Consider the following 24,730-nt stretch of genomic DNA (forward strand, 5'->3'; position numbering starts at 1 on the left):
GAGAGTATGAATTCGTTCGTACTGTCCGATAGGTGTCTGACCAGAACATCTCTAACAAGGGTTTCGGGCACAATGACACGAGAGCTTACGTGTAGAGTGGACCTTGATTCTGGACCTTGTACTCTCAAACGTGTCCGATAGCACTTGAGATCATCAATGTTCCTATTATCCTCCTCCCAAGCACATGTGGAAGTTAATGGAAAGCGCTATTCATGATAAAGCTGCCTGGTGCTACTTGTGAACGGGCGGCCACTTCCCGTTTGATCGGCAGCTTGCCGAAGTTCCATGCCCAGGTGTGTATTTGACGTCTTAATATTTTAGGTAGGTGTCTTCAATATCTTGTAACCTATAGTACAACTGAAGGCAGGAACTCCTTAGCCGATAGCCAGCCTCCTTGCTTCCGCTGATTCGAGAGCGAGGCTGATCGTTCCGTGTTGGGTGGCTGGACTGGGACGCCATTGCTTCCACCCTTCAAGGTGAGAAGCTCTGGTAATTCGAAAGAACAGGCTTCCAATCACAGTCAAAAGTTTTGTGAGAAACTATTATACAGAAACGGCTGTTTAAATATCTGATTTTGCTTGCTGTTTTGAGCATCTCGTACCGATTTTTTATTGTCGCACTAAGCGAGTTACACTTCCAGATATGGAAATTGGATTCGGGGCCGAGTCAGGGCCTAAATGGCCATGCTCGGGCCTTTATCTACGGAGAAAAGGAGACCGGCAAGGCCGGGGGCTTGATCTATGGCGCACGAGGTGCGCATAACCGTTTATAGAAGACGACGAGTTCTTGAAGCATTTTGGTGTACAGCTTATGTTTAGAAAATTAATTCCTTTCAATAGCCGATAGTAAGTAGATTTTGACTGGCTATTTATCCCTTAAGCTTATGGACTGCCACGAATACGCGCAGTTTCTTTTTGCACCTGCCACGTACAACTCGACCCCAAACCTAGCACAGGCGCAGAACATATAATTTGAGAAGGTGCCAGGTCCTCTGCCCTTCATATTATTTTGCTTCCCACTCGAATTCCATAGAGAAACCGCTTTCATCTTCACAGACAGAAAGCGGCAGCTTACTATTGAATCTTAATATTCCTCACTTCAACCAAACCTGCAGTCAATCAACTCACAAATAAAAATGGTGTTTTATATAAGCCGCAAGTCTAAAATCATTATAGTACTCAGTATATCGGCGCTGTACTTCATAGCGGAGCTGCATGGTAAGTGGAGACATATATTAAATGATCCCAACCAAGGTCTAATAATTTGTTTTCTCCACCAAGTTGCGTTCAGAACTCGCTCCCTGGCCCTCATGGCAGATGCATTTCACTATGTAGGAGACAATTACACTATCTCCCTCCAGCGGGCCAGACACTGAAAGATTAGCACAGATCAATGATGTTATCAGTTTTACAATAGGCCTCGTGGCCGTAGTGGTCAGTTTACTTTGCATCCTTGACTTGATCAACACACTTTCTGCCGACTGCGTCTCTGCAGCTCTCAGAACAGAAGGAGACGCCACCAGAGATGCTCTCTTTTGGTTGGCAGAGAGCAACTATACTGGGCTCTTTCTTCAATGGCGTTTTCCTTCTTGCTCTTGGTCTGAGCATCTTTCTTCACTCCATTGAGCGCTTTGTATCCCCTGAACGTAAGTGTACCATATTTGACCACTTATGATATAAACATGGCAATTATTGACGGTAGCCCAGACATGGAGGATCCTTTCCTCGTCCTCATCATGGGATGTGTTGGCCTTGGTCTCAACATAATCAGCATCGTATTCTTGCATGGTAGGATCTCTATATCACACGCACTCCTCTTGTTTCAAGAGACAGTTGTTTGCTGATGACCTATATGTGCAGAGCATCATGAGCATGGCGGCGGGCATACTCACAGTCACTTACACGGCGAGCAACATGAACATGTAGGTACTTCCGAGGGACCTGGCGCATCGGCTTGCAGGCTAGGTCAAGGTTGCATCATCTGACGCAAGATCAAAGCTTGAAAGGTTTCTGTATGCTGACCCTTATCACCGTTAGGCGGATGAGCTGGTTAAGGACAATCCACGGCACCCTCTGCATGCACACGATTCTCATGCCGGACACCGGCATCACCTTCAAGCTCCCCTGGCCAAAGGACACTCTCATGATCTTGGGATGGCCGGAGTGCTGCTTCACGTGGTCGGTGACGCGATTAACAACTTGGGTGTTATTCTCGCTGCTGTAATCATCTGAAAGACAGGGTCAGAAGCCAGGTTTTACGCGGACCCTGCAGTTAGCACATTCATCGCCATCATGATATTCATCACGGCAATCCCCCTCGTGCGGAAGAGTGGTGAGATCCTATTGCAGAGTGTCCCAGCCGGTCTCAGTCCGTCTGACGTAGCACACGATCTTGAGAAGGTCAGTTTTGAGACGATCTATTCACCACCTCCACATCTGGCGCCTTGACCAGACTAAGACGGTCGCATCTGTACATGTGGTGGTCAAGGATGAAACCGTTTCCGACTTTATGACAAAGGCCCGAACGGTAACGGAGTGTCTTCACGCTTACGGAATTCACACTGCTATAATTCAGCCCGAGGTCGCGTTGCATCAGGGACCAGCCCTGCCAGCACCAGTCTACGATGACGACCAGTCTTCAATAGGAGTCTCAACGCTAGTGCCGACGTTGTCTTCTTTTCCTTCTTCTTCTTCTTCTTCTTCTTCTTCTTCTTCTTCTTCTTCTTCTTCTTGTTCTTCCAGTGCTGGCCAAAATGGTACAAGTTGCCAGATGCGATGCAGCAGTCTTTGTGAAGACCTCAGGTGCTGCACTTAGGAGGGCCAAAGTCAAAGGGAAAGTTATTTTAGTGGTATGAGCAAAGTTTCTGACGATTCATTGCTGTAATGAGGTATCATTTGGTGTACAGGAGTTTTGGAGGACTGTATTGGTGCACAAAGGAGTGTATGTTGACTTATAGGGTAGGTATATAAAGCATGGTGATACCCAACATGGAGTGCCACTCTGTAGCCAGCACAGACGAGAGACAGTAACCTAAACGAAGATTTTTACGTCGATTGGTGCTTGAGGTTTTGGTAGTTTCTCTGGCCCAATGAGGGGGCAGAGACTATTCTGGACACCGCCTGCTCTCCAGGTCAGCAGTTTATGGTTTGTCCAACCACCCCAATCTTCCTCAACCCTGGTTTTTCATCTAAGACTTTCCAGAGTTGATCGAAATATTGGATTCGCACGAGGCCGCGAGTAAGTAACTCACAGTCGTTACACATCGTTTTCAAGAAATACTATGAAGACACTTGTTTCTGCAAGTCGGGGTACAATCAGGTGATGTGTATGTGAGTGAGTGCTTGTGAGAGTGTGAACTTTGTGTGGCAAAAAACTGCAGTAGGCTTCAGCTCCTCTTGGCGCAAATAGAGACGTGGTATACACTACCTTTTTTTCAGTATGAGTACCTAGCCTAGGATAAAACGTGGCTTGCGAATCGTGAACACTGTCGCCAATGACGAATCTGATGGTTTTGCCCCTCCCCAGTGAACGATGCCATCGATGCATATGCCGGGCTGGGCAGACGTGCCTTGTGGAAGTCTACCATAACTACTGCTAGTCTAATTCTTTAATATGCTTCTTTTTATCATGGAAAAAAAAGTTTTTTTTTCTTCACAAGAAAATGGCTGCATGGTGAATATTCTTCAAGGTTCTGCACATGTCAACTAGTTATTCACCAGTACAACCTCTAGCCTGTTCATCCGAAGTTTACAATGTCACACCAGAACTCGGCTACTCGCGTCGTAAGAGTCCATTGTGCAGGCGTTACCGACTTTCCGTTGTGCGACACAGAAAAGGCGATTCGGGACCCAGACCTATCAGATCGAGGCTCCTATATCGAATCTAGATGGTTATGTTACAACCTGTGACAGCTTTGCCTGCCAAATCAGGCAAGGCTACGTTAGGAAGCCTGTGGCTGGCTCTCTTGGGCTCCACAAAACGGTTTTTCTTTTTCTTTTTTTCTCTTTCTTTGTTTTGATGCTACTCATCAGCCAAGCAGCCCATCGCGGCCATGGATGACGACAACTTTCCCGGGTAGCGTATTGGAGAAGCGAGAGACAAGAGAAAAAAAAGGGTCCCTTGCTGATCAAATGTCCTTTGACGCGGAGCTTTTTGTCCCACGCTTCTCGACCGAGTGGTTGCGGGATCCATTGTTGCATTAGCGTGGGAAATATGCGGCAGTGTCACAAAGCAGAGTTCGGCGGCGGCCATTTCGCTCCCACGCTTTCACGCCACGTTTTTTTCTGGGGTATGGCTTCGTAGCGTGTGTTGGGGAGATTTGGGGTCTTTTTGTCAGTATCAAACCGAATCTGGTGTTGCTGCCATCTTATTGGAGTTTAAGGTGTCTTGGACGCTGGATTCACATACAAATACAAATACAAATACAAAAAAAAAAAAAAAAAAAAAAAAAAAACTCGGATACTTCTTATCGTCGGGAAGCAACGCTGCCCAATTTTTTCTCGCGTTGCCGCATTATCGAAGATCAAAAAGGGGAACTGGTAACTGAACTGGAGTTTACCTAACGGAGCTGGTGATGTTGCGTTATTATTCTAAATCCGTATCTCACAGGGCTACGATTAAATGGCGTCCCAGTTTAGTCCAGATTCCATTGCATAGATGTCTATATCTGTGAGCCATCCAGGCCATCGATGGATAAACTTCAACGTTTCTACACGTGAATGGTCGTGCCAGCTCATGTGTATTCATTTTTCGCAATCGAATCATCGTGTTCAGCTCTTGGTATATGGAAAATTCGATAACCTTGCCGCCCCCTTGAAATACTGTCGTGCTGGAATAGAGATGTGGATTCATACTTGAGATTGATCGGCAGCTAACAGCTGAACCATGTTTGCAGCTCGATGAATCAGCCAAGTCAGTAAGGTGGATATCCTTATAGGCTGTGATGTAGCACCGACTACAGCTATCTCAAAGCGGTATTGGTATCATTGGGTATTTTTGAGAGGAGCTGAAAATTATCAGTATTGCTCAATTCAACTAGATAGACCTAGTTCAAGATTCCATGCATAAGATCGTAATGGTTTCACAGCTGTTGAACTGCTATCAAATCAGCTGTTGTTTATCTTGGTCATTGCAATTACCCATGGGATATTCAACATAGTCACTCAATATGTGGGCAGTAGATGAAGACCGCAGCTGACAAAAGAGCTCGATCGCCTGCAGTAGCAAAAGCCTCGAGTCGCCTCCCATGATATCTTTCACTGTAAGGCAAGATGGTCAACTCACATAGGTACATGGCTACGTACATACCTGCCTCCCTACAGGAAAGAGGTACCTGATCATTTAGGTAGCCCTACAAGCAGATAGGAAGTAGCAATGGCTGACCAAATGACGTGACGTAGAGTGCTCGCTCGAGCGGGATATATTACCCTGGTAGAGTAGTCTTCACTTACCACCATACCACCATTCGAAAACGCAGGGTTCATCTTGAACGACTAGCAACCGCTGGACTGAGCCACGCCATATTGGATTGTGTATCACGACCACCCGACTCACATCTCTACTCCCATTTTACTTACTTTTTTTCCCCTCGTACGGAGGCAGGTCTCGACCGCCCATCCAGTGTCTGGGTCGTGAGGCAACACCGTCCTTGAGTTGTTCCTTTTTCTGCTACCTTCCTCGTCAACCTCACCTCACCCAAGTCACCTCAGGCAAGGTACCTGGGTAAGGTAGTTTCGCAATCGCCGAACTTGTCCTATGTGCCTGCCTCCACCACGGTGAACATCATACAAAAAAAAAAAAAAAAAAAAAAAAAAAAAAAAAGAAAGAAGCCACCATGGCCAGCAACGAGCAGACCTCAACTACCCCAATCACGGTGGTTCTACCCACTGTCACTCCGTCTACAAACATCTCCAATGCCGCAGACACTGCTCCATCTTCCCGACCATCCTCTCGCCCTTCAACAATTCAACGACTTTATTCCCTAGATAACATCACAACATACGTTAGCCCCACGCATTCTTTGAACATAGCCTGTCCTGTCAGCGAAGCCTCGCACAAAAAGCAAACCTATCCACCATTTCAAGACCACTTCTCAGCCTCGTCACCCAGATCCTCAAAACCAGAAGACCAGAGCAGCCTTGGCTGGCCAGGTTCCAAAATGGCACTGTCTCCTACCCTCCGAAACCACTGTACGGCCGCACTCGCCGAGCTTGTGGGTACCTTTTTGTTCCTATTCTTTGCCTTCTCGGCAGCCGGGGTCGCCAATGCTGTGCCGCCGCAGTTGAGCGATAACATTGTGGTCCCCAATATTCCTGGGCTCCTGTACATCTCGTTTGCCTTTGGAATCTCCCTGATGGTCAACGTCTTTGCCTTTTACCGCATCTCGGGTGGTCAATTCAACCCTGCCGTAAGTCACCAAAACCACCAGATCCCCGCGCTCAGGTGTGTTTTCAGCACTGACGGGATGCTTATCAAGGTCTCGATGGCACTTTGCTTGGTCGGCGCAATCCCGCCGTTGCGTGCCGGGTTCTGCATCTTGGGGCAGATTATTGGCGGTATCATTGCCGCCGCCGCGGTCGACGGTCTCTACCCTACGCTCTTGAACGTCGAGACAACTCTGGGACCTGGCGTCTCGCAAGCCCAAGGTGTATTCATCGAGATGTTCCTCACAACCCAGTTGATCTTGGTCATTCTCCTGTTGGCAGTTGAGAAGCACAGGTTGACATATATAGCTCCACTTGGCATCGGTTTTGCCCTCTTCGTCACGCATCTTGCTGGTGAGTGTTGTTCGGATGAGGATTCATGCCAGTAGTATACTGGTGACGATTGCGACTGGGCCGGGGAGCTGATCGTTTTGACTAGGCGTATACTTCACTGGAGCTTCTCTGAACCCGGCTCGCTCCCTGGGTCCAGCCGTCATCAACCGCAGCTTCCCCTCCTACCACTGGATATACTGGATCGGCCCCATGCTCGGCGCCCTGCTTGCATCGGGATTCTACAGCCTTCTCAATTTCTGCAAGTGGAAGCAGGTCAACCCAGGCCAAGACTGGGATGGCATTGGCGAGAAAGAGGCTCAGAGAGACGATTTCAACGAAGCCAATGATCCCTTGACGAGGGTCGCTTGAGCAACTAGCCGCACTTGGATGGCCTTCCAAAAAACGATGTTGATTTGGATCTGAATTTTGTTGGGGTCCTAGCCCACAAGGACATCTTACTGGATATTGTTTTCTTTTGTCAGACACGACAACCAAGATTGATGACTGATGTCGACAATAATTGCTGCAATGTTTTTGGTACTCGGGCGATGGTTTGCAAAGTCCGCACTAACTTGAGGCAAACAAATGAGACTGGGCCAACTGAAGGTTGTTAATACCGTCACAACACACCGCTGGCGGTTGGGGGTATTGGATGATTCTCAAAGCGGAAAGTTGCATTGCTTTTGGTATCGAGGGACTGGCGCATATTCCTGGTCGGGTTCCTCATGCATTTTACGTCAGCATAGTAAAAGTAGTTACCTTAGTTCTATTATCCTTGCCAGTAAAGATAAGGCTTTGTCTACTGCCGTACTGGGGACGAAGTTGCCTTCGGGATCCAACCTAAAAGGCGTTACGCTGCCGCTTGAGATTGCCCTCTGCCGGTATAGATAGGTAGCACCAGATGCAATATAATATTCTCATGTAATGTTGCAGTTTTTGATCTGCTACACACGCCCAATCGAATATTCTTCAGTTGACCCCGTGAGCCTGCAAGAACTCCTGCCCTTTTTGAGTGGGTTTGCTGACAGGCTTTTTCCAAGGCGGCGCAAAACGGAACGGCCCAGGGATCCCGCAAGCCCGTAAGTTCTGAGCCAAGATCTGCATATGACAGAGGTGACGCTTGATGAATGTTGACAAGTCCCGGGACAAACCACGTCGGCATCCCGGATGAAACCGTACATTGTATAATGACGGACAACACTTGGCAAGAACAGAACCAGCTAATGAGAGCGAGGCGATTTCGAGAAATGGGTGGCGACAGCGAGCAAGTCGTGGCAGACGGGTAGGACATGTCCAATGAACTGTAGTTCTTCTCACAGGGTACCCAGCGTGATTTATTGCTTTGCTGCTACGTAGTCTTTTTTTTTTTTTTTCTTCCTTTGCCTCGTTACACAGGAATTATTGTGATAGGATCTATTGTTTTTCAGGTCATTATTTGCCTCACCGACCGGTATACAGAACGACCCTCGTGATCTGACCGTCCTTGAACCGGTGTGCAAGGCCGCATGAACCGGATGAGTGTATGGTCTGCCTGCAAGTCTTTTGTACACGCTTAGGATCTTGTACATCGACCTGTGCATTCATTGCTCAAGGAGTACAGAGGCGGTTAAGTGAGCGGCTTGACGGTGTGAGCGAGTGAGCGAGTATGGTATGGTGCTGGCTGTTGTAGTAAAGTAATTACTTGGTTGCAGCAAGTACATGTGCCTAGGCCGCCTTCACAATGGGGAGAAAAGAACCTCAAAAAGTCTTGGGCTGATCAGCGTTTGCATTTCGCGGGACTGGGAGTTGAGAGTTGCGTCGCAAGTGGATCTCAGCAGGGGGTTCATGTACATACAGCACATCCCTGCGCACCCACGTTGTCGCTTGCACACCGCATTTTCGTTGTGCGGGTCATTTAGTTGGGTCTTGGGATTTTTTTGGGGGGGTTTTTCCTGCCTGCTGGCTTTGCTAGGTGAAATGCTGGAGGGTCATGTCACCCATCTCCCCCCCGCCCCTCCATCGCCCCGGGCGCATGTCAGGGGGGCCAGAAAATCGGGTTTTCGGCGGTTCCATTATTTTCCCCTCTGGCGCCTCAGTGACGCCCAGTGAGATTGGCGCCAAAGAAGAATCTCCCACCTCTACCCCAGTCAAAATCCAAATCACTGGAGATCTATTGCCCACTTCCCATGCGATTTGATTTCCCCTCGTGCAAATCGGCCCCCATTTCCTCCCTTAGCTGTCAAATCACAAGCAAGGAATAAGAGATCAAATGGGAAAGAAAACATAAACAAAATTCCCGAAGGGCCCCTCACCTCTCCTCTCCTGTTCGTCTTTACCTGAGAGCGTTTCAAAGCCCGGTCCACAATTCACTTTGCTTTGCTTTGGGTACGGGCTTCATTTCTTCCTGTGGAATCGGACCACCGGCAAGAAGACGTTTGAAGATAAGAAGGAAAAAGAAACAGAAGAAAAAGAAAAGAAAAGAAAGACGTTAGCAAGTTGACTTGCAGCAAACAAGTACCAAACCGGTCAGGGCGAGGTGCGGTAACCAACGACAGTACGCAGCACGGCTTCTTTTGAGTTGCGTCGCATGCTCGTGGGTGCAGACTGCTCCGCAGCAGCCAGGTCAGTGTCCCGCTGCGGGCTTTATCATGGATTTTTTTTTCTTTGCTTTTCTTTTTGCTTTTATCTTTTTGATTATTATTATTATTATTAAATTCCGGTGGATTCTCCACGGGCGCGCCGTCTAGTTTGTCTAGCTTTGCCGTGTTTTTCTTTTTCCCCTCGATGTCTGGACCTTGTGCGAAAAGGTTCAATTCCTCGTGTTTCTCGGCCATTTTTGCGGGGCAGGTTAGTGGGTTGAGCACTGTCTGCCCGCCTCATCAGTACTTCAACCTGTCCCAAGTTTTCCCCCGGGATCAGGGACTGATTGAATTGAATTGATCTTAGTTCCGAAAAGCAACATCCTGTTCACCGTCCATCTAGGGAGGACCCTTTCTAAGCAACAGGGACGCGGCTTGTAGCTTCGCCTCATCTGCAGCAACTGACTGCTGCATCGTTCAGACCCTGACAGCAGCAAAACAAGCAAGCGGCTGCGTGGGCCGGCCGTCCTCCACATACCCGGGGCTCACTTACTCACTCGCTCATTCACTCAAAACCGAAATTGACTTCCTGGCTAGCTTTGCAGCTGCGGGCAAAGAACCAACCATAGATACATGCATACAACATACATACATACATACATGTGCTACGCGCCACTGCAGTCTCTCTTGTGGCCATCGTTCCGCGGTTGTACGCACACGACCATGATCCCTCGATTTGACGGAAAATTGAGGAGCAACTTGCTGCGATCATGACGGCTCTCCCTTGAACCGAAGAAGGGGGGCCGCAAAACACCTCGAAAGCATCTTCCTTTCTTGGCCCGAGTTACCTGTCTGTCCGTGTTTTAGGTGCATGCGAAAGCCAGCCATCGAAACAAGAGACAGTCCGTCACTCACAAGGTGACCTTTCACCACAACCACATTCGCCTCTCCGACATAAACTCAAACAATGCTCGGGAAGCTTTTCAACCTGACGGCCGGCAATAATGGCGACGACGCCACAGGTGCACAGGATCAAAACTCAACGTCTCCCTCACAGCTGATTTCATCCCTCGAGTCCGTCCAGGAGGACATACATACCCGCAACTTGCTATTCCCCGACGCCGAGTCTCTGTTCCAGCACCGCAACGATCAGGTCTTCCCGCTCTCGGCTGGCCCGGCTCTTCCGCCGACCTCGGCAGCCGTCAACTCCTTTGACTATGACTGTGACGTCTTTCTTGATGCCCAAGATGTCCGCGTCCTCATCATGCAGGATGCTCTCAGTGCTAAGCCTGCCGCGCTGATCTACGACAGCCGCCCGCGCCCACCAGCCACAAGTCCAGTGTCTGATCGCCCAGAGATGCCTCCTTCTGTGGCTGGGTTCGCCACCGGCCCACCACCAGATGTACGACGCGGCCCCGTTTCCCCGAGGAAGTCCAGCATGAGTCAGGGCTCCCGGCCTGCAAACATGACCCAGGATGGCTCGCAACCGCAGCAACGACAGAGCGCCTTTGATAGGAGGGCGTCGATGCATGGCCGCACTCAGCCGCGTATCGAATCCGATACGCAACGCGCGAATCGCGAGTATGCCGATGAGATCAACGTCTTCTCCAGTTGCATCTTTGGAAACTCGGAGCTGATGGCCTACAAAGGCACATCCACCAAGGTCCACGTGGTTCCGACTGATGGTCGCAGTGAGTCTTCCGGCTCCTTCTTCGGCGATGGGAGGGGATCCCTGGGTAGGGCCAGCATGCGATCTTCCAAGTTGTCGCAATCTTTTTCATCTGAAGCGGTGGGGGATTTCATGCCACAAATGTCCTCGAGTGCGCTGCCTCGCACCCCACAACGGAAGAAGGTTCTCATTACGCGGCTGTTCCCAGTGACCGTACCGAGCGACGAAGCCAGCGACCTTCCAATAACAACGCCGAGCAGTCGATTCTCGGAGGACAGCGCCGGAGGATTCCCTTTTCCACAAGACGGCGAGGACGGCAAGGGGAAAATGAAGAGACTGCAGCCGAAGCAGAAGCGTACGCCCATGTATGCCGTGGCTTTGGTTATAAATCTTCCCCAACCCACTGGTGGGAATGGAAACGGCGTCTCGGTTTCGGCCTCCAGGCAGGGAGTTTTTCGAGGGTCGAGCTCATACAACGAAAACGAATCGTTTCCATCTTCTTTCGGCTCCGCACGTCGCTCTGGCTGGACAATGGTCGGGCCGGCTGCGGGGGTCGACTCTTTCGAATCCGCATACGTCGGCGACATCGAGGACCGCATCGACCCCATAACGCAGCATTGGGATATCATCATGCGGACCCTCACGCACCTCCAATCCGTGGTAGCTACCAAGCTCTCCGGCATGTTAAGACAGCATGATATCGGATCCCCTGATCAAATTCCGTCATCCCTGAACTCGCAACTGTCACGACGACCGTCGGTCTCCCGGCGGAGGAGCGACGATGGGGCGTCCACGAAAGCCCCGAAAATGAACGCAAGGTATCTGACTCTTCATCCAAACTGCTTAATGGATAACCACGAAGTCAGGCGTGAGATCGAGATTGCGCAGGCCCGCATCGTTGCTGGTCTGCGGGCCACGCGAGTCGTCACGGGGCAGAATCGCTGGGGAATCTGGCGCGAGGAGGCAAGATGGGTGGCAAGGTGGGCTGGGGTCAAAGATCAGGGACTCTTTTTCCACAGCCTCCTCACGGGGTATCTTGCCACACATACAGACTGGCTGCAGGCGCTTGGACCGTCTTTCCACCGAAAGCGGCACCAAGAACAGGCGAGGGCTCGCGGCGACGAAGACATGTCCCTTCCGGCTCGCACCGTGATTGTTGCCCGAGACAAGATGGCCGCAAGGAGGCTGGTCTTCCTACTTGCTGCGTTCCTACCTGCCAATCAGCAACTGCCCATCAGCATGCGTGCACATCGACCGAGTACATCGGCCTCTTTTGGTGGCCCCTTTTCGCATTCTCCTCCATCATATGCCGTTCCTATCCTGAAGGAAGAGTCCCTCAGACGCAAGATCAATCGCCGTACAGCACCGAGGCGGTTGTCACATTCGCGAACCGTCAGCCTACAAGCACAACCCGCAAACCGTGGCTCTGGCCTACCTGCTCAACTCGCCCATCTGAGCATGGAACGCGGACATGAAAGGAGATCTTCCGATGCCATCTCAATCCGAACCACTCATCTTCCAATTTCAACCAGTGACAGCCAGAACCGGAAGAGCAGCGCTGCCACAGCCGCGACCATCACACCGGAGGCTACGATCCCTCACTTTGCTACTCTACAGAGACAGGAATCCTTGTCTGGCCGACGACCAGGGAGTGCGAGCAGCACTGCCGCTGATGACCTGAAGCGGACCTTGCAGAGGGGAGATAGCAACCTTAGCACAAATAGCGGAAGCAACAGCCCCGCAGCCAGCGAACCGCGAACTTCCTCGAGCACTTGGGGCGTCCTCACTGGCCTATGGAATGCCAGGCGTCGAGGATCTCGCGGTTCTACTGACACAAGCCCACCCAAGAGGGACTCGATCAACAGCATCCTAAGCGGGCCACCAATGTCGCCCACCAAGCCCACCCTTCGCAGCCATCAGGAGCAGTTACGGAGCCCTGCGCGACTGACGGCGGAACCAAAGATGTCGAGAGCTGCAGGCATCACATCGGCCCCAGACCTGGGACCCCGAGAGCAACGCGCAGAAGAGTCACCGGGACGCCGAAGGACAGAGTCTCCTTCGGCAAGAGAAAGCGGATCCCGCTCGCCACGCCTCTCTCGTCTTACCACGCTGTCAGATGATGGATCGGAGTCTCTACTCCCGCCCAGGAGAAGCGACACTTTCCAGAGAATCCCGGACCCATCGGGTGCCTTCGAGTCGCCGGTAAAAACCTCTATAAACATTAACGACGGGGTGATAGATGTTGATGTCCAATTCCCCGAGTACATCACATCTTTCGAAACTGCTATTAGTTCACCCTCAAGCAGCGGCTATCTCTCAACGCCCGGGGGCAGCGGGTTAGAGCTTTTTGAACAAACGAGCCGCATCGCCGCCGACGGTGATCAGCCATTCAACGTTGCGGGTTGGCTTCAACAATACCACCCGGACTTTATACTGCAGGCCATACCGCCACAAGAGGACTTGATTGAGCAAGTCAAAGCGTCTCTCAGGGCGGAACCTTCGCCGCCAGTCCTGTATGCACCATATCATCTCATGTCAACAGAAGCACAACAGGAACGGTGGCTTGATGTTAGCAGCGTCATTGTTGCAGACACTACAACCTTCTCCATCCAAAGAATTCGATACCGACGTCTTGTCAAACTGAAGCCGTTTCAGGACCTCTCTGGTGGCGCCCTGCTTACCGCATCATCGGTCAACACCCAAAGCCCACCTGTTGCTCTGCTCACCCCGGCCGTCACCCCGTACGAGACCAAGTTGGAGGAAGAGTTCATCGTAGAGCCCATTGTCACTTTGAATGACGTCTTGGTTGAGGCCGTCGAGCGGGTAGTCGGCCATGTCGGCTTGGACTCGACAAGCTCCTCCCGCTCCACAAGCAAACGCCGTGAGCGGAGCAACAGCGACGCAGCAGGCTCGGGCGAGGCCACCTCTGCGGCCCGCCATGTAGCCGTGCCGGTTGGCCGCACCCCCAAGACCTTGCAGGAGGTACCTCGTGCCGAATGCAAGATGGTTATACTCTCAGCACTCGAGGAGGTGATCAAGGAGGTAGTGGAGCGGCGTGACAGGGAACATCGTGAGATGGAAAGCGACGAGCATCGTGAAAAGGAGAGCGAACTCACTGCCGCCGTCAGAGGCTGGTTGGAGAGTGTCGAGATGGGAGAATGACGACCCTACATTCCTACATCGACAATGACCACCATACACCTTAATCACCTGACCCATGCTATTTGGGAGTTTTCAGTTTTTTGTTCGTCTACGTCTCTTTTTTTTCAGCTTACTTTATGATCATTTTACCTGTATTAATAGCATTGCGCTGGCATTTTGTTTTCTTTTCTTTCTTTTTTATTCTTTCCTCTGGACATTGCCCGACTTGTGGTTGGGGCCCTCGAGCATGGGGCCAGCATTCATTCGTTGAAGTACCTTGATACCCCCCGGTTTCTCACAGCTAGCACATCAAAGCTTAAAGACCCTACAGCTAAGAATCTCTTGGCATATTGTACAAATGAACAAGACAGGAGCCAGAACGCCCTGTACAAGATGAACAGATTATCATCAAAACACCTTCATGCGCAAATAGCAATGATGTGACTCACGAAAAAAGTAATGAATAGTTCTACGGAGATCAGCAGTCAGTCCTTGTCGGCACCCAGCCCAATCCATCCCTTTCCATCAGGTCACAAGAAACCGGATGTGATTAGGCAGTCGTCTTGCTGACATTGACCTTGGTCTTGTCTATCTATCTCGTCAGCTTGGCAACTCTCACTTCTGCTGTTGACCAGGTACCGCAAGACCAACAGCACCATGCAAACAGAGACTTACAGAACGCGACATAATCCTTGATATTCTGCGCTTCGGCCTTTGGATTGGGATAATACCAAGCGGCGTTGTCGAGCTTCTTGCCTATGGTATGTCGTCAGTTACATTTCTCCCAAATATCAAAAGGAACCCGCCCCCTCCTCCCTCCTCCCCGATCCCTCATTATACGCTTCATCAGACGGGGTTGGGTTTGCCCGGGAGAAAGGAAACCAACAAAACAAAAAGTCACAAGCGTCCCTTTACATACACCCCATTCCCTCAACCCCCCTCCAAAACTCTAAAACATTGAGAGATAACCTACCTCCGACAGTGATTGAATAATAGCTCGCATCACCCTTCCACGGACAGTGGGTGTGCAGGTCCGTGTCGGTAAAGAACTCGTCCTTCCGGACGGCTTGGGGTGGGAAGTACACGTTGCCCTCGACCTCTTCCCACTCGGTCGTCTCGGCGATCGTTTGCCCGTCCACGGAGGCGGTGGCTTTGCCGGTAGGCATCGTGGGGAAGTCTGGGCTTTGCTCTTCTTCTTTTTTTTTTTTTTTTTCCGAGGATAATGACGAGGGCGATGTATTCTCTTGGATCAATGATGTCACTGTATATTTCTATGTAGGCATGTGACACGAGGCAAATAGATAAACCAAGATGTTGAGTCCGTTTCACTACTCTTCTACTCACCGGAGTCTCCAGCGCCCAGAGACGGTTGGGCACAATATATAATCAACAATACATGACGTGTTGGATTTGTCAGCCAGGTAGGTTTCGTCCCATGCACCAGACCGGTCTTTTTATGTAGACCGATCGATGTTGATTGACTGCGGGGTTGGCTCTAGCATCTGCCGCGGCATGTGGCTTTTGTATGCCCTAAGCAAACGAAACGAGCTTCATATTCGCAAGTCTAGATTTGTCTTAGACCTGCATTGAAATCCATACGTCCCATCGACAGCTCCAGATGCATGCAAACGAATGTAAACTTTCTTATGGGAGGTTGTCAAAGGGATGAGTAATTCTTTTTTAATCTTTGGATTTAAACTTGTTATCATAGAACCCATTGCTCAACTGAACCTCCAGACGCCGGAAACTCGGGTATATAAAACAAGGCGTTTTTCATTTTGACTCCCGAGATGCTTGACATATGAGAAAAGGAAAACCAACGCATCGATGCTAACGCCAACGCTAATGTAGGATATCGTGTGAAGAGTGATGTACAGGAATAGGAGAAAACAAGTGTATGGGATTGGCAAAGTGAAATGTAGAGTGAGGACATGAATGAGAGGCAAAAAAGAAGAAAAAAAAAAAAAAGAAAAAAAGATAGAAGAATCTATTTTTTATCTCTTTCACTTCATACATGTAGCAGTGATGAAATCAAAGACTGATGAGATCCATCTCAGAGAAGTCGGGCGGCGCCCGGCCATAGATGACGCGGACTTTGCTATCAAGCGCTGTGCCCTCGTTACTGATCCAGATGTATTCGCTGAAGGACTGCGTGCGGTAGATCTCGTCGTCAGACACTCCGATCTCGTCCTGCGGGATCCAGACCGCCCGACGGCGCGAACGCAATGCCTCGTGCTTGAACGCCTCGCGGACGAGCACATCACGCTCATCCGGCGTCAGGTCCTCGATTTCGTCATGGAAGCCTCCGTACAGCGCATCTCCTATAGCACGCTGCGCCTCGAGGTCCTTCATGCGACGTTCTTTGCGGTACTGAGCCGCAGTCTTGAGGTTCTTTTCCGCCTTGCCTAATGTGGCATGTTCAATATGTTTGCCGGCCCGGACGGCCCAAGTCCCTGCATGACGTATGCCCGCGACAGGGTTAAGCATGCCCACTTTGGAGCCATGAGCGCTGCCCGTGGCTGAGCGGCGCTTTGCAGACAGCCTTCTCATCTCAATCTCCTCTCTAGTTGCCATGGAAGAGTCTCCACGAAGCATACCGGCCTCGTCAACATCACCGTCTGCCGGATCGTCATTAACAAGACCGAGACGACGATCCTGAGCCCGCTGAAAGGCTTCGTCCCTCAATACCGCCTCATCCTCGAAGGTAATTGGCAGGTACCTAAACAGAGGTGAAAATGACTTGGTGAGTAGGATCTGATAGCCCACGGTGATGACCATTGCCACAATCATAACAATTGCCTGCCTGAAACCAACAAGGTTTCCGAGTTCATCCGTTGACAAGAAAAACAGGCCAATCAGACAGAGCTCCATGACGTAGAGACCGGTGAAGAGCTGGTTGACAGCCCTTGGAAACAGAACGCCGCCGGTATCTGTCTGGAAGCGCGTAACGTAGAACATATTGTAGCGATGAGCAAGCCAAAGCAGGCTGAAGGTGATGATGGCGAAAATCGAGATTAGAGGGGCCACAATGGAGTAAATCAATGCAATGCATGCGAAGTTCGTGTATACGGGGAAGAAAGAGCCCCAGTTGACGTTGGGCAGCTCAGTCTGCCGCTTCCATTTGGCCCTGGCAGTGTTGTCGAGGAGTCTGCCGAGGACATACCAGACTATGAGGGTGCCGATTTGCATGAGTGTTCCCGAGCTCACAGATAGAGCTTGCAGTATCATGTAGGTGAAGAAGTAGTTGGCTGACCTGGGCAAGTTCTTGGCCAAAAGCTCTGGAATGCCCGCAACACTATTAACGGTATCTTTGGCACTGAAAATATCGCTGATTGTAGCCAGGGCACCTGTTGACAAGCTGACGACGAGGAAGAGGAGGAAGAAGAGGAACGCGAAGTAGTAAATCTGCACAGACTCAGACCTCTGAGCACCTGTCTTGGCACCTTGGAGCTTTGCCAGGAAGTTGAAGATGAGGGGCACGACCGCGAGAATGATGGCCAAGATGATGGCCGGCAGCACTCCAGAAACAAGCTGGAGAAAGTTGTAAATCTGTTCGTTGCGCGAAAGAAAGCTCAAGAAAGGGAGATCCTGGACCAACTTGTCGATTTGGGAAACTCCAGAAGAGAAAATAACGGGGAAAGCAAAAAGGATGACCATGCCGACGACGATTGTAAGGACAATGGCAAATCGAAGCCACTCGTACCACCAAGTGATGGCCATGTTTTCCCAGATTACGTCATGCGGCGCGACCTCGACGACACGGGGCGTCATCTGCCTAGGAACATGGTGCGTCACACTCTGGCAGGCCATGTGGGCAGCCACCTGATTGTTGAACTGAATAAAGGCCGAGGTCATAACTGGGTATCTCTCAGGATGCTTCTGGTCGATCTCGATCTCCATGTTGAGACGTGCGAGCTCGCCGCGAGCCCAGTAGATCGTGTCGACCTCCTTGTTGATCAGAGGCAGCCCGGGAAGCCACGAAGGCGTCCATTCAAAGTTGGCAAGACGGTGGGTAGGGCGCTTGGATTCTTGGAGCCACTTTTTCCATTCTGCTCCATCATCACGATCTTTGGAATAGGCGAATTCGGATGCTGATACGGGATACTCGACTGGAGCGATATCCTCCCCACCAACAAGGGGCAATGAGACGAGCAACCTTTGCCAGAAAGTCTTCTTCTGCTTCTGTGAAGATGACGAACCAGTCAGGGGGAACTCATCTTCCTCACGTCCCTGGGGAACGGGAGAGGCATAACCACCTGACGGGGCCTTCCAAAACTTCCACCAAGAGTTGTTCTCATTGACTATCATGCCATCCAAGTTCATCGCTCTCCTTGTCGTGTTACCTCGCGTCTGAGCCGAGTCGGGTCGCGTGCCCCCCGCCATCATGGCATCTTCGTCTTTGGAGCCAGAAGGGGAATGCCCGTGATAGCCTGAATCAGTGTCGAATGAAGTCTTCTTGGTCTCCTCTCTAATATCGCTTGCCATGCGAGGTGTTCTTTGTGGCCGGTCGGATCCTCGCGTTACAGGTCGGGGCTGCACCGGGCTTCCTGGTCCTCTGGGTTCTCCTGATAGGAAGCCAAATCCGCCAGTGTGCTCCAGTTGCCCATCGACGCCCTTCTGAATGGTCTTGGCACCTCCGACAAGAGTGTGGCCAGCTTTGCCGACAACGTTAACGCCGCCCTTGAGACCTTTTCCGATGAGTCCAAGGCCTAGACCCTTTGCTTCCTTAGAGCTTCCATCGGCAAGGTCCTGTTCTGGAGGCACATAACTATTCCGTCGCTGATCTTGTTCGAGCGCGGTATCGATGTGAGGAACATCCTCATGGGTTCCCGCGCTAATACCGCCCTGCTGAGCACGCAACCGAGCTTCGGCATCTTCTTCCTCCTGTCGTTTCTGAATCTCATCTTTCGTAGGACGATGACGACCCTTATCACCCTTTCCTTTCTTTTCGTCGGCAAGCCTCTTCTTCAGATATGTACGCTTAGCCTCGCGAATGAGTTCAGTCTGCGCGGCTTCGAGTTGATCGTGTATTTCGTCGCGCTTTCGAACTTTTTCCAGGAGCTTTGTGAAATCACGCGTGATCCAGATATTCCTAATGCCACCTGGGAACACGTCGAACAAGCCTCTCAATCCCTCCTCTGTAAGCCACTTCTCTGGAATGGAGCTGACCAAGACCGTGTTTGCCGAGGCCCTCAGCCTGTGTTCTGCGCTGGTGAGGTAGTCCTGGCGTACTTTGATGTAGATCCGCAGCTCCAGAAACATTACGTAGCAGACCCAACCAATGACGGCCAGAGCCAAAACGAGATGCGCCCATCGCCTCTGATGATTCTTAGGCTTCAAATTCGGCCATGCCAACGTGTCCAGGCCGCGGGGTACGTCGGGGGCTGTGTCATTTACTTCGCGAATCACCTCATGCCCGAGCCCGTCGACATAGTTGATTGGGACAAGGATCGGGATGACGACAAACGCAATGGGTATGAATATGACCAGGAGCATTCGCAGGTATCGTAGGAAAAAGTAGGCGTCGAGACCACATTTCTTAATGAGCTCACGGTCGCTGATCTTCATGAGCGAAATCGCCAAGGACCAAGGACTCGCTGGCGGCGGGTCAGTCCGCTCTCGCTCGGGGACAAGAAATGTTTTGGGTTTGCTTGTTACAGGTCATCTGTCAGCTATGTTGCGTTTCTTTGCAAAGATTCTGCGGCGCGTAACTTACTATATGCGGGCGAGCTTATTCCTGAAGAGTAGGAATACGGTGATTTGGATTGCGAACACAACTATACCAGTGACCAAGGCAGCGGCGAAGGCCTCAAGGCCAATGCCCTCATCCTTCGAGCCATCTTTGAAGACAGTCGGCTCTCCAGCGGTACCGTTGTTTTCGCTCATTGGGTCGCCAAGTCGAAGTGCAGGTTGGTACGAGTCAACGAATAGCTCCCAGAGTCTTGTACTGTCATAATAATATCGCCATGCAGCTAAGAGAGGTGTAGGCCCGGGCAGGACTTGGAGAAATCAGGCGTAAAGGACGTGAGTGTATTCGTATGGACTGCTAAGGCAGAATTTGTTTGTTAGCATTTCCTGCGTACTTCAGATGGCTAGGTCATCCCAGTGTGTAAGAATCCTATATCAGACCGATATGCACACACCGAGGTTGCAGTTTTTAACAGCCGTTTGTCCGAGATCCCCGATGTCGATCAGGGCTATTCACTGCAGGATAACACCTTTAGATACGGCCGGCTGCTAAGCTGGATGCTAGGTATAAGGTTCTTGAGAGGTCGAAAATAAAATTAAGCCTTCGGCCGGCGTAGCGCGTTAGGATGGTGTAAGAAGAAGGGTCAAAGAGAGGCCAAACAAGTTGGAGGGGGCAAAGAAGCCTTTCTACGATGTTCCCTCCTCCAGGAAGATCTGCATATTAGAGAGTACAAAAAGGCGCCGGCTGCGGACAGGGACAGACAAGGAGGAAATAGTAACATCCACAAGGGGCTCAGACGGGGTCTAGATGAGTGGGCATGGTGCTGGATCTTGAAACAAGAAAAAATGCATTGAGGGCCCTCTCTGGGGGAAGATAAAAGACGCGGCAAATTCTCAAGTCGGATTGGGTTACTCACAACCAATTGGGTGGCCATTATCGTGACGTCGGCGGTTGGCTCCCCTGTCCTACGCGCGTGGCAGCTGTCAATGTGAACCAATCAGTGGCCAAACGGGCCCGAATTTCAGGTGGGGTTCGGACCGGGTAGTGCCGGTATCCCTGCTATCAAAGACTACACAGATTCACCCAAACCCGGGAAAAAGAAAGCATTGAATCACTAGCAGCCAAGCAAGCAGCACATGGGGAATGCAAAATAGGGATTGAATGAGTGACCGACTTTGCCGACATCAGTTGTTGTTGTTGGGGTGGGGGTTCAGGAGGCGAATTTCCCAAGACCATACTGTAATTACTACTCCTAGTATATTGTAGACCATTGAGTCGTGGTTGACGGATCTTCGGCACGTTGATTGTTTTTGCTTGCGTGTGATGATCTACATTGAAACTCTTTTCCCACTGTCGACTCACTATAATCACTGCCTACCAATCGCTGGCGCCTCCAGCACCGCCTAGGTTAGCTACCAACAAAGTGCCCAGATGGGGTACTTTTAGGGTAGTGCCAATAGCAATTGGGCAACCTGGCAAGCTGGTGCACCTACTGTACTGTTTGTTTATGTTGCACGTATCACGCAATCGGTTTAGCACGTCGGAGATTGACGGCCAAGGCGTTTAACCTAAACACAACCCCCGGATTAGTGCCACAAGCTACATCAACAATGGTTTCTGGTATTGTAGTACTGTATCTTGCAATTTGTCTTCTCCATAATCTATTTCAAACTCCTGCTGCAATAAGAGCCATCTGTATTTATGTAAGCAAGTACTTTTTTTTTTTCATTTTTAATACCTCCTTTTCTCATCCCGGTGCTCTGGTTCGATCGATCCACGAACCGTTGTAAGCAAGCTGAACTGCTTGCTCAATGGGTGTGTACCGTCTTGGCATAACGTACTACTTTAGGTCCAGGACTCCCATTCCTTGTTTTGAACCCTCACCAATAGCGTCGAATGTCGCGGGAGATCCTTCCAGAGCCTAGCTTCGGGGTTTCTGCTTAGCGAAGTAGTTTACCCAGGGATTTGACCACAAGTGAAGCCGGGAGCAGCCCAACGATGTCATCGATGGACACGGGTGACCGGTGACTGTTTACCACGCACGTAGACTGTTTTATCTATTTTATTGATTCGTGGAATCCCATGTACGTCCTAGGGTGCCAACGCATTCATTTGTTTGGAACGAATGTGGATAGATTTGAGGATTGCGCTGTCCGGGGCGGGCCTTGTCTAAAGAGACTAGGTTCTCACACGGATTCTCTTACGAAGCTTACCAAGCTTACCTTCCTCACCCACTCCATAATAGCTAGGCGAGCTAACTGTGCATGCATCCGTTCCATCAGCCAAGCAGCATTCCAACATGCAGTGTGTCCCAAATCAAAATACCCCGATAAAGCGGCGGTTTTGTTGGCGGCGAAATGTAATTCCCATCCCAAGGCAAGCCCAACTTTCCCGAGAATTGGTTCGGCCCAGAGAATTGCATTTGCCACACTGCCGCACAAGTCACGCAATATGGCAAATGGAAACAAATAAATGTCCGTACCGTTGCTGGAACAAACTATATGGAGGGAACAAGGATGACCCGCCCCCTCAATCTTGTACCCCACACTTGCAAAAGTCATCAAAGGTTGTTCGCATCAGTACACGTACAGCATCGTCCCCAAACTCAATATCGTATCAAGTGCCGAGATTCCTTGACTTTTTGAGCGTTGCCGTAGACCCCTCCGCGCTGCCGATAATGGAACAACTGGACAAAGTCCAGGCACGTATCGGCCTCCTTGGGGGTGCAAACTGGTTTGACCTAGAAAGCCAAGTAATATTGACCTTACCCATAAAGTTGTCCGGGACGCTGGCAGTGAATACTAAAATTTACTACTATACAACTCCCGAGTTTCTCGCGTCCATTTTTTATTGATTTTCTAATTATATAAGCGTGGCGGATCAGATCCCATCCATGATGGCAGGCCCTTTGGACATGAAAATCATCGTAACCGGGGCGGGCATGGGAGGCCTGGGTTGTGCACTCTCACTGGCAAGGAAGGGATTCAAGCACATCGACGTGTACGAGACTGCCTCGAACCTGGGCTTCGTCGGCGCCGGCATCCAGATGGCCCCAAACATGGTGCGCATCCTGGACAGGCTGGGCTGCTGGAGAGGGAGTGGGATTGAGAAGGAGGCTACCAATGTCAAGGAAACGAGCATCAGACGTAGGTACCTACCAGTGAGGCCTAGACCCCGACATTCGTACCTGTTACGCACGGTACAACACATTGTTGAAAGTCAAGTTGGCTACATGACGGGGCAGTTAAGCTACCACAAAAAAAAAAAAAAAAAAAAAAAAAAAAAAAAAAAAACATCCTACTAACGTGAACCCGCTACAGAGGGCAGCACCAACGAGGAACTTGCCCATGTCAACATGCCAGACATAGCTGAAAAGTACGGCTACCCACACTGCACTGGCCATCGCTCATCGTTGGCAGGCGGCATGTATGAAGCTTGCAAGAAAGAGCCGGCCATCACTTTCCATTTCGGGACGTCCGTCGTAGGCGTGAACAGCTGGGGTCCATCCAAGCCACGTATCACTGTCCGGTCCGCGGGTGCCGATGGCGAAACGAAGGAGGTGGAGGCAGACGTGATCCTCGCGGCGGACGGCATTAAGAGCGTCGTGCGGAGGGAGATGCTCGCTCGGTACGGAGCCGAGCCCGAGGAGGAGGACACCGGTCAGGCCTGCTACCGGATCATGCTGACGCGGGCCGAAATGGAGGCGATCGGCGAGCCGGAGCTCATGGAGCTCATGGATAGCGACCTGGTGGTGCGCTGGATCGGAGAGAAGCGCCACATCATCGCGTACTCAGTCGCGGGCAAATCCATCTACAACCTGTCGACGACGCAGCCGGATGTCAACTTCGCCGCCGGCCCGACCTCGACCTACACGACGCGCGCGTCCAAGGAGGCCATGCTCAAGGTCTTTGAGGACTTTTGCCCGCTCGTCCACAAGATGCTCGACATGGTGCCGAGCGGTGAGGTCTGCGAGTGGAAGCTGCGGCAGCACAAGACGCTGCCGACGTGGTGCGACGGCCCCGTCGCCCTGCTCGGCGATGCCTGCCACCCGACGCTGCCGCACCTGAGCCAGGGCGCTGCCATGGCCATCGAGGACGGCGCGGTGATCGCAGAGGTGCTGAGCCGCCTGCCCCCGGGCGAGGTCAACCCTGTTGAGGTCGGCCGCCGCCTCAAGGTCTACGAGCTGCTGCGGAAGGACCGTACTTCTGAGCTAGTCAATCTCGCGGCCATGTCGGCCCGAGCACTGCACTTGGGCGACGGCAAGGCCAAGGAGGAGCGAGATCGGCAGTTTGCAGAAGCCCGCGCCAAGGGTGGCGCTGCCCCCGTTCCGGACAAGTGGGCTTCGCCCGAGGTGCAAAAGATGATATACTCACATGACTGCGTCCAGCATGCCGCTGAGAACTACGACAGGATACTGGCGACCCTATCTTAATATCTTTTGATTGGTCTGCCGTTAGCATGTGTAGCCCTAGTTTAAGGAGCCACTAGGACTAGCTTTAATTCCTAAGACTACAGTAGTGCAGTAGCAATAAATAGTTTTTAGTCTGGACGTCATCTGGACATTTCAACTTGACACAAATGGCACCATTTCCGGGGGAAGTAATCCGTATGACATACGTTGACACTCCAAATGAACGTAGTTTTGTATATTGTACATAGGATTAAAAACATAAGAGAAGGCCGTGCCTGCCGGTCAAAATCGTTCAGAATCGCCGTAAAAAAAAAACGCCAAGCGCCAAGCTCCAGCTTCCTAGGTAAAGGTAAAAATTCTTCCGCAATGCACAATCTGTATAGGTTTGTGAACGCAACTTGCCATGAGCCCAAGCTGAGAAAATTTGATGCTGTCGAATATCAAAATCTCAGCGGCTAGTATAAACGCTGCACGGCAAGTCTGGTCCAGAGTAAGGAACAGTAGTCA

The 24,730-nt window shown here is 51.0% G+C and overlaps 7 protein-coding genes across 7 annotated transcripts; 4 read left to right on the plus strand and 3 right to left on the minus strand.

Annotated features, from left to right (window-relative positions):
• Positions 1 to 1,135: 1,135 nt before the first annotated feature.
• On the plus strand, positions 1,136 to 2,447 carry PpBr36_04646 (uncharacterized protein; the record flags this gene model as incomplete). Its single annotated transcript, XM_029891805.1, has 6 exons — positions 1,136 to 1,217; positions 1,369 to 1,433; positions 1,495 to 1,645; positions 1,792 to 1,921; positions 2,037 to 2,177; positions 2,252 to 2,447. 6 exons carry the CDS (start codon positions 1,136 to 1,138, stop codon positions 2,445 to 2,447), a joined length of 765 nt encoding a protein of 254 aa, XP_029750501.1.
• Positions 2,448 to 2,563: 116 nt separating this feature from the next.
• Positions 2,564 to 2,875, minus strand: PpBr36_04647 (uncharacterized protein; the record flags this gene model as incomplete). The annotated part of the gene is made up of 2 exons (XM_029891806.1): positions 2,564 to 2,784; positions 2,869 to 2,875. The coding sequence occupies 2 exons, from the start codon at positions 2,873 to 2,875 to the stop codon at positions 2,564 to 2,566; spliced, it is 228 nt and encodes a 75-aa protein (XP_029749374.1).
• A 2,958-nt stretch (positions 2,876 to 5,833) lies between these two features.
• PpBr36_04648 (uncharacterized protein) lies at positions 5,834 to 7,124 on the plus strand (the record flags this gene model as incomplete). The annotated part of the gene is made up of 2 exons (XM_029891807.1): positions 5,834 to 6,776; positions 6,862 to 7,124. The coding sequence occupies 2 exons, from the start codon at positions 5,834 to 5,836 to the stop codon at positions 7,122 to 7,124; spliced, it is 1,206 nt and encodes a 401-aa protein (XP_029750530.1).
• Positions 7,125 to 10,280: 3,156 nt separating this feature from the next.
• Positions 10,281 to 14,144, plus strand: PpBr36_04649 (uncharacterized protein; the record flags this gene model as incomplete). Its single annotated transcript, XM_029891808.1, has 1 exon — positions 10,281 to 14,144. One exon carries the CDS (start codon positions 10,281 to 10,283, stop codon positions 14,142 to 14,144), a length of 3,864 nt encoding a protein of 1,287 aa, XP_029750531.1.
• A 529-nt stretch (positions 14,145 to 14,673) lies between these two features.
• PpBr36_04650 (uncharacterized protein) lies at positions 14,674 to 15,289 on the minus strand (the record flags this gene model as incomplete). The annotated part of the gene is made up of 3 exons (XM_029891809.1): positions 14,674 to 14,711; positions 14,799 to 14,879; positions 15,097 to 15,289. 3 exons carry the CDS (start codon positions 15,287 to 15,289, stop codon positions 14,674 to 14,676), a joined length of 312 nt encoding a protein of 103 aa, XP_029749755.1.
• An 865-nt stretch (positions 15,290 to 16,154) lies between these two features.
• PpBr36_04651 (uncharacterized protein) lies at positions 16,155 to 20,009 on the minus strand (the record flags this gene model as incomplete). Its single annotated transcript, XM_029891810.1, has 2 exons — positions 16,155 to 19,773; positions 19,840 to 20,009. 2 exons carry the CDS (start codon positions 20,007 to 20,009, stop codon positions 16,155 to 16,157), a joined length of 3,789 nt encoding a protein of 1,262 aa, XP_029749754.1.
• Positions 20,010 to 22,705: 2,696 nt separating this feature from the next.
• PpBr36_04652 (uncharacterized protein) lies at positions 22,706 to 24,244 on the plus strand (the record flags this gene model as incomplete). Its single annotated transcript, XM_029891811.1, has 2 exons — positions 22,706 to 22,958; positions 23,133 to 24,244. The coding sequence occupies 2 exons, from the start codon at positions 22,706 to 22,708 to the stop codon at positions 24,242 to 24,244; spliced, it is 1,365 nt and encodes a 454-aa protein (XP_029749753.1).
• Positions 24,245 to 24,730: the final 486 nt, after the last annotated feature.

This window comes from Pyricularia pennisetigena, chromosome 6, assembly GCF_004337985.1.
Source record: "Pyricularia pennisetigena strain Br36 chromosome 6, whole genome shotgun sequence".
Taxonomy (NCBI): domain Eukaryota; kingdom Fungi; phylum Ascomycota; class Sordariomycetes; order Magnaporthales; family Pyriculariaceae; genus Pyricularia; species Pyricularia pennisetigena.